The sequence below is a fragment of the Oryzias melastigma genome, unplaced genomic scaffold, assembly GCF_002922805.2.
Source record: "Oryzias melastigma strain HK-1 unplaced genomic scaffold, ASM292280v2 sc00231, whole genome shotgun sequence".
Taxonomy (NCBI): Eukaryota; Metazoa; Chordata; class Actinopteri; order Beloniformes; family Adrianichthyidae; genus Oryzias; species Oryzias melastigma.
In genome coordinates this window covers 378,897-388,003 of record NW_023416884.1, presented here as the reverse complement: position 1 = coordinate 388,003, position 9,107 = coordinate 378,897, and the positions used below count along the sequence as shown (strand labels likewise).

General features: G+C 42.0%; 1 protein-coding gene across 1 annotated transcript; it reads right to left on the bottom strand.

Annotated features, from left to right (window-relative positions):
- Positions 1 to 3,146: 3,146 nt before the first annotated feature.
- On the bottom strand, positions 3,147 to 8,796 carry LOC118598232. Its single transcript, XM_036210744.1, has 2 exons — positions 8,712 to 8,796; positions 3,147 to 3,857 (listed from the first exon to the last, which is right to left on the bottom strand). The coding sequence occupies exons 1-2, from the start codon at positions 8,794 to 8,796 to the stop codon at positions 3,157 to 3,159; spliced, it is 786 nt and encodes a 261-aa protein (XP_036066637.1). The 3' UTR covers positions 3,147 to 3,156.
- Positions 8,797 to 9,107: the final 311 nt, after the last annotated feature.

Sequence of the window (9,107 nt, the reverse complement as noted above, 5' to 3'; positions counted from 1 at the left end):
AACGAGGCCCCCAGCTGCTTAACCAAAAAGAAAATTATCAGACAGGTTTAATTCAATTCATGCCAGGCCCAATAAATATTAAAAAAAAGTGTTCCTTTAATTTTTGTGAGCAGTGTGTATTCTACAGTCAACTATCAGCTCTATCTTAATGATATGGAAAAGTTTGGGAAAAACAGCCACCGAGTGGTCGGCCACGTAAACTGACAGAGTGGGGTCAGTTGATGCCGAAGTGCATAGTGCAAAGAGGTTGTCGACTTTCTGCACAGTCAGATGCTACAGAGCTCCAAAGTTCATGTGACTTTCAGATTAGCTCAAGTACAGTACACAGAGAGCTTCAGGGAATGGGTTTCCATGGGCGAGCAGCTTCATCCAAGCCACACATGACCAAGTGCAATGCAAAGCATTGATGCAGTGCTGTAAAGAATGCCGTCTCTGGACTCTACAGCAGCGGAGATGGATTCTCTGGAGGGATGAATCACGCTTTTCCATCTGGCAATCTGATGGACCAGTCTGGGATTGGAAGTTGCAGGAGAACACTACATTTTGGACTGCATTGTGCAGAGTGTGAAATATGGTGGAGGAGGAATGATGGTGTGGGCTTGTTTTTCAGGAGATGGGCTTGGGCCCTCAGTTCCAGTGAAAGACACTTTGAATGCTTCAGGATACCAAAACATTTTGGACAATTCCACACTACCAACCTTGTGGGAACAGTTTGGAGACGTCCCTTCCTCTTCCAACATGACTGGACAACAGTGTGCAAAGCAAGGCCCATAAAGACATGGAGGACAGAGTCTGGTTTGGATGAACAGGACTGGCCTGCACACAGTCCTGACCTGAACCCCATAGAACACTTTTGGGATGAAAGAAGTTTGAAGTTTATTTGGTTGGTTGCATACATTCAACATTTCACAACCTTTAAATGATAATCCACATCAACCATAAAGGAATGGGCCGAAGCATTATTCTTATCAAAGCGCATCCAAAAAATACCACTTACACAGAAACAGAACTTAACATCAAGTTGACTAGTATGCCACAAGCATAAAAAAACATTTTTCAACAAAATACATATTCACACTTACAATATACACACATACTATATATACATATATTACAGCTGCATACATACATATTTACTGAAATTGAATTTCGCTAGTATTGATTAACTTTTTTTTTACATTTTCTCAGTAACCTAATTTTTTAAGAGACTATATGGAGATCTTTATTTAAAGAATTCCAAAGTTTTGTACCAAAAACAGGAAGACATCTCCATTTCATGATGAATTAGAGTGGAGACAGCGAGCCACGCCTTCTCCACCAACATCCGTGTCTAAAATGCGTTAGTTCAATATGTATTACCCCTCAAATTCAGACACTATAAAAGATATCCCCAAAAAACGAAAATTACTCCTATCATTAGTCAGTTATTTAGTTATTATGGACCTGCGGAGCTGCCTCCCAGAGAGCCTAAGGACCACAGAGACTCTGCATGTTGTCCAAAAAAAGAAAAGAAATGCTCACCCCCTACCCTTTTAACCAGACTTTTGGTTAAAAGTTTCAAATATATTTAATTGATATATAATTATTTCATATACTTTTCAAAAATTGTTTATTATGGTTAATTATTTTTTGTGCTTATGTTTACTTTTGATTTTTACCTTTCCTAAGGTTTATGTATGTATGTGTGCGCGTGTATAAATGTATGTACACTGTATTACCAAAAGTACTGGCTCACCTGCCTTGACTCACATGTTAAGTTCCATCCCATTCCTAGCCCATACAGTTTAATATGATGTTGATCCACCTTCCCCAGCTAATCCAGCTTCAACTCTTATGGGAAAGCTGTCCACGAGGTTGAAGAGTGTTTATAATAGGGCTGTCAATGCTAACGCGTTAGCACATTTGATTAATTAAAAACAATAATGTGTTATTTTTATTAATGCAGATAAATTACACAACAAAACTGTCTTCCACTTCGCCATGGACAGTACAGGTTTACACAGCGTGCGTTGATTTCTGAAAATGTAAACGTGGTTGGACACTAACCCACCCGCGTATGACATGGTCACTTACAAAAGAAATAAATATTCAATACATTTTTAGTACTTTATTCTTGATATATTTTGATGTAGATCCCTATTTCAGAAAAAAAATGACTATTTGATTAGTGGTGCGGTGGTTGAAAATATCAATGTCATCATGCTAGTATCGATATTTCTCCTTGGGATACTATCAATACTCAAATGATATGACCACCCTTAGTGTGGACAATTCCCCAAAATAAAATTCATCGTATTAGCATCTAGCAAATGTTTTATTAACAAGAAATAAAAAACATATACTAAGAAAAATCCAAACGTCTGACAGCAAAACAGCAGTGGGCTCAAACATTTTTGTGCTTGTTGGTTTCAGTTATACATTGTATTTACATATCAGTCAGCTTTTATCAACCTTAATATATCTGTCGGGTATTAAGGTACTTGCATTGCTGTACAACATGAGAAAAAAGAAATAAAGTCTAAATGAAAACACAAATATTTATCATATTTAGGGAAATACATTTTCAAAAAACAGTGTTTTTACTATGCTATGTATCAAAAATCGTACTTTAATCTCTACAGTGACTTGAAGCTTCAGTTCTGTGGTCTCACACTCGCATAAACACAGTCTGTGTTTAAGTCGTTCTTCTGTCTTGATCTGTTGGACCTCTTAACATTTATAGCAGCGTAATGGAGATTTTCTGTGTCTTTGTTCTCAGCCTGAAACCAAATTCACAGAAAAGAATTACAGATTGAAGTTAGTGTGAATCCAAGATTAACATGATAACTGAAGAGAGTTGAGTCTCACCTCTGAGCTTCTTAAGGGGGCAGCAGGTGATCTTTCATCTGGTTATTAAACACAGAAAAGTTTACTTCAAGAACACACGTGTAGGACAGTGAAAGAAGTTTGTGTACCTGTGGAGGTGCAGTTGTTTCTCTTGTTGATCTTCCAGAGAAGAAAAAGCAGAAAAACAACGAGGACGCTCATGATGGTCAATAATCCAACCAAAGTGTGAAGAATCACAGAGTTCTGCAAAACGACATGGTCTGGAACCATGAAAAAAAAAATGTAACCTTAAATTAATCTGAATTTTATTTTGTCCACAATTGTTATCTTTCAAAAGTTAAACTCACCTGTGAGGTCCAGTTTGGTCCCGTTTCCAAACAGTATGTGTCCACATGAGGCGACAGCACAGTAGTAGATCCCAGCATGAGACTCAGTCAGGTTCTTCATGTGCAGCTCGTAGACACAACTGTGTGTTTGCATGTTGTTATTTTTTTCACACTGATTATGAGTGTAAATGAGTCCTGGATGAGAGTCTTCAGAGTCTTTGAACCAGTAAACTCTGTGTTCTCCATCACAGCTCCCAGTGTGCACTGTACAGTTCAGAGTCACAGAGTCTCCTGTATGGATGTTCTCAGAGGACAACTGATCTACTGAAGTCTGGATGTAAGAAGAAGAGTCCTCCACAAGGACACTATAGCCCTCATGAAATTCATGAGCATATGAATGTACACCAACACAGTAATAAGTACCTGAGTCTGATGTCTGTGCATTTGAGATCTTCAGGTGGTTTTTACCATCCCCGTTCTCTAGCTGGAACCTTTGATCATTCTTAAAGTCGTTATTCAAACGTCCTTGACTCTCGTGCTTATAGAACTCAGAAAAGAGTCTTGGTCTCTGTCCCAGAGTTTGTTTGTACCAGTAATAGAACGTAGTCTGATTGTGTTTGCTGAAACATCTCAAAGTCACGTCCTGACCAACTGCCAGGGACTTAAAGTGCAAAGATGAGGAAAATTCCAGAGCCTGTGAACAACCTGACAAGAAAAATGTACACAGAAGACATTAATACAACAACAACAAAAAAATACTGTTTGCAAGAAAAGTAAAACTTCAGTTAAAATAAAATAAACCTACCAAGTGTTGCCAAGAGCAGACAGGAGAAAGAGCAAAGAAAATACATTTTAATATAAATAAATAAACAGAAGAGTCATAAAACTGGTGTAAATCCCTGAAGTTGTAACCTTAAAAATGCCTGAAGGTTTGAAGGTAACAAACTGGTCTTAAGACTATTTTAAGGAGAGGGGTGGTGACAGACGATCAGATTATGAACACCCCTCCTCTTTGGACTTTGTACTGCACCGCCTTTATGAACACTTTTTTACAGTATTTCCAGTTCTACTTTACTGCCAATTTTTTTCAATAATTTTCAATAATAATAATAATTTCCATGTTGTTTCTTGACAAATAATCTGCCCTTGATCTGATAAGGACTCGATTATGGCACCAATGCATACATATAAATATAAAAAAAAGAATTTACTCACTAGAGGTGAGACAAAGCGAAATACGCTTGAAATACGCTTCTCTCCATTCTCTGCCCAGCCAAAAAAAGAAAAAAAACCCACTCTGCTTGACATTAATTGACTATCATTATTTTAGATCAATCTAATGAAATATGTGGCTGTACTGTATGGATTACTGGAAAAATGTATATTCATGATTATATTTGTTCAATTGTATTTATTTAATTGTATTTATTTCTATATTTATGTATATATATTTATTTCTATATGTAAGTAATCTAATTGAAAATATAAATGTACTGTATACATTACTACAAAATTATATACTACTTATGATTATATTTGTTACATTTTCTTTATTTTTTAATCAATGTATTACTTTATATCCTAAATGAGTTTGATTTATCTGTGTTTTGTAATTTGTATTGCAGTATTAAATTATTCTGTGTGAATGGGTCTGTAACTGTAAAACCCTTTTGGTCTTCGGGGGAGGTAGAAAAACAACTATACGCCGTTTACCATTTATTCTCATATAATTGAATTTTGGTTCAAATAATTCGATCAAATCAAAACATACAATTCCACAAACTTTAGCAGGAATACCAGTGACCTTTTAAAACAATCAGGAACAGTTCTACAGCCATTAATGAATACAAGCTTTTAGGATTATTAAGGAGAAATATATTCAAGATTTGTAATATGAACAAACATGGAGAAAATGAGTTCAATTTCATTCCTCCAGACCACCAGAGGACACGCTCCAAGCACGAAATGACCCATCTTGTGCATGCGTTGTTCGAGAATTTGACAGCAAACAGTTACCTGTTACCCATCCAGATGATCACAACCAGTTATCCTAACCATTTGCCCTGCACACAGGTGTATAAAAACAAGCACTCACCCACGTGGACTGTTTTTACAAACATTAGTGAAAGAATGTTTTGCTCTCAGGAGCTAAGTGAATTCCAAAGTGGAAGTGTCATTGGATGCCACCTTTGCAACAAATCCAATGGTGACATTTCCTCACTCTTAAATATACTCACAAAAATAAAGGAGCATCTTACAGAAACACATTAGATACATCAGATCTCAATATGAAGTTGGATATCTATACAAATAATAACAGGGCAGTGTCTTAGGAACAAAAGGATGCCAGGTCTTTTAATGGAAATAAAAGTTTTCAGCCTACAGAGGCTCAATTGTGTAGACACCATAAAATCAGAGTGAAATGAAGATGTGGCAGGCTAGTCCATTTCTTTCCAAAACTTAATTTTTGCAACTCAAAATGCTTTTCAGTATTTTGTGTGGCCCCCATGAGCTTGTATGCTTGACAACGTGGCGGGATGCTCCTAATGAGACGACGGATGGTGTCTTGTGGCATTTCCTCCCAGATCTGTGTGAGGGCATCCCTGAGCTGTTGTACAGTCTGAGGAGCAACCTGGCGGCACCTAATGGATCAAAACATAATGACCCAGAGATGTTCTATTGGGTTTAAGTCAGGGGACGGTGAAGGCCAATCAATTGTTTCAATTCCTTCATCCTCAAGGTACTGCCTGCATACTCTTGCCACGTGAGGCCGGGCATTGTCGTGGATTAGGAGGAACCCAGGACCTACTGCACCAGCGTAGGGTCTGACAATGGGTTCAAGGATTTCATCTGGATACCTTATGGCAGTCAGAGCACCATTTCCTAGGCAGTAGAGGTCTGTGCGTCCCTCCATGGATATGCCTCCCCAGACCATCACTGACCCACCACCAAACCTGTCATGTTGAACCATGTGGCAGGCAGCATAACATTCTCCTTGTCTTCTCCAGACTCTTTCACGTCTATCACGGGTACTCAGGGTGAACCTGCTCTGGTCTGTGAAAAGTACAGGGCGCCAGTGGCGGACTTGCCAATTCTGGTGTTCTTGAGCAAATGCCAGTGGAGCTCCACGGTGCTGGGCAGTGAGCACAGGGCCCACTACAGGACGTGGGGCCCTCAGGCCACCTTCAAAAAGTCTGTTCCTGATTGTTTGGGTAGAGACATTCACACCAGTGGCCCTCTGGAGGTCATTCTATGGGGCCCGAGCAGTGCTCAGCCTGTTCCGCCTTGCACAAAGGAGCAGGTATGGGTCCTGCTGAGGGGTTGAGGACCTTCTACGGCCCTGTCCAGCTCTCCCAGAATGACAATCAGTCCCCTGAAATCTCCTCCGTCTTCTGGAGATTGTGCTGGAAGACACATTAAACCTTCTTGCTGCAGCACGTGTGGATGTGTCATCCTGGAGAAGTTAGACAACCTGTTCAACTTCTGTAGGGTTAAGGAATCGCCTCATACTGCCAGTAGAGATAATTATCAAGCCAAAATCAGCACGAGTGGAAAACCAGCCGAAAAAGATAAAGAGGGAAAAACTTGAAATGATCTCCACATGTAACACCAGTCCTGTTTGGAGGGTTTTCTAATTGTTGCCACTGAAGTGCACCTGTTGTTAATTCCATGAACACCAAAACAGCTGAATTTGATTATTGAGGCCCCCAGCTGCTTAACCAACAAGAAAATTGTCAGACAGGTTTAATTCAATTCATGCCAGGCCCCCCCCCAAAAAAAAGTGTTCCTGTAATACCCCTTCCGCTCTCCTTAGTTTGTTTACATTAAAAGTGGGGTCATCTGGACCCCCCAAGACAGTGCGCTGAACTTTTTTTTATCTTTGATTTTTGAGTTTTACTAATGTCCATGACAGACATACAATCCTGTCCACCTTTGTCATGGAAGGAATCACATATCAATATGTGGTTGGAGTCAACTGGACCCCAAAGAGAGCGGAAGGGTTAATTTTTGTGAGCAGTGTGTATTCTACAGTCAATTATCAGCTCTATCGTAACGATATGGAAAATTTTGGGAAAAACAGCCACCGAGTGGTCAGCCACGTAAACTGACAGAGTGGGGTCAGTGGATGCCGAAGTGCATAGTGCAAAGAGGTTGCAGACTTTCTGCACAGTCAGATGCTACAGAGCTCCAAAGTTCATGTGACTTTCAGATTAGCTCAAGTACAGTACGCAGAGAGCTTCAGGGAATGGGTTTCCATGGGCGAGCAGCTGCATCCAAGCCACACATGACAAAGTGCGATGCAAATCATCGATGCAGTGGTGTAAAGAGTGCCGTCTCTGGACTCTACAGCAGTGGAGATGGATTCTCTGGAGGGATGAATCACGCTTTTCCATTTGGCAATCTGATGGACCAGTCTGGGATTGGAAGTTGCAGGAGAACACTACATTTTGGACTGCATTGTGCAGAGTGTGAAATATGGTGGAGTAGGAATGATGGTGTGGGCTTGTTTTTCAGGAGATGGGCTTGGCCCCTCAGTTTCAGTGAAAGAAACTTTGAATGCTTCAGGATACCAAAACATTTTGGACAATTCCATACTCCCAACCTTGTGGGAACAGTTTGGAGACGTCCCTACCTCTTCCAACGTGACTGGACAACAGTGTGCAAAGCAAGGCCCATAAAGACATGGAGGACAGAGTCTGGTTTGGATGAACAGGACTGGCCTGCACAGAGTCCTGACCTGATCCAGATAGAACACCTTTGGGATTGAAGAAGTTTGAAGTTTATTTGGTTGGTTGCATACATTCAACATTTAACAATCTTTAAAGGCCTCGTGCAGTGGCAGTTTTATTTTTATTTTTTTTTTATCTAGAAAGTCAATGGAACCTGGAAAACAAATCTGATAAAAATATTCACTTAAAATGATCCAGCTCGATTTTATTGATCATTTTATGGTCGTGCACAGCTTTAAATTTGGGCGATAGGTGGTGATGGGTGGGGACTGCGCGTGACGTCACTTCAGGGATCCCAGAGTGTAAACAACAATGGTGGACGGTTTGAGAAGTGTCATAGACCACGATTTAGCAGATATTTCTTTGGATCAAAGTGATGAGCCTTCATCAAACACGGGAATTTTAACGACACAGGGTTTGGAGGGTGTACAGCCCTACCAGTTTGAACCGGAGGTTTCCTCATCTGAGGATACAGGGGCTTCGGATGACGACGGTGAAAGCTCACACAGCGATGGCGGGGAGAAGACCATCAAACTTGACTTTTTAGAGGAAGTAAAAGTCATAACAAGGTTTCTGTAGGTGAACCTGCGGAAGGATCATTACCGGAAAAGGAAAGGCGCCGACGCTGCCGCAGAGCGTCCTTTGTCGTCCTCATCCAGGGCCGAGGCGGACGGAGCCCCCCGCGCCCGGGTCTGTTGCTGCGGCGACGGGTGGGCTCGCTCCCCCGCCGCCCTCTCGGCCTCCCTCGCCTCCGCGCAACCAACCCCCGCGTGGGTCCTCCTTCCAGACGGCCGGCGCCCCGCGCGGAGGCCAACCCCGCCGGCCTCACGGCCCCGAGAGGCAGTAAAAACCCTTCGTGCGGGCTCGGCTGCCGGCGCCGGACGACCGTCCGGCAAACCCACGGCGCCCCCCATGCCCGGCCTGGGGCCTCGGAACCGCAAACCCCCCTCAGCGCGGCGTGGCGGCCTCACCCTGGCTGTACGGCGTGCGCCCGCCAGGTACCCGTACACCCCCCGCGTTCCTCCTCCGGAGGGCCGGGGAGGGCTCAAAGCCTCCCCCTGACCGGGGAGCGCCCCTCTCCTTTATTGAAACGGTAAATTCATGAAGGGAGACCCCCTTCTTCGGCGCATTGCTGCATCCAAATACCACACTCCTATTCACCATTATCCTGTTCGAATCCCCAAATCCACGGCAGTCCAAATTCTATTATGTTAAGTAATTCCAT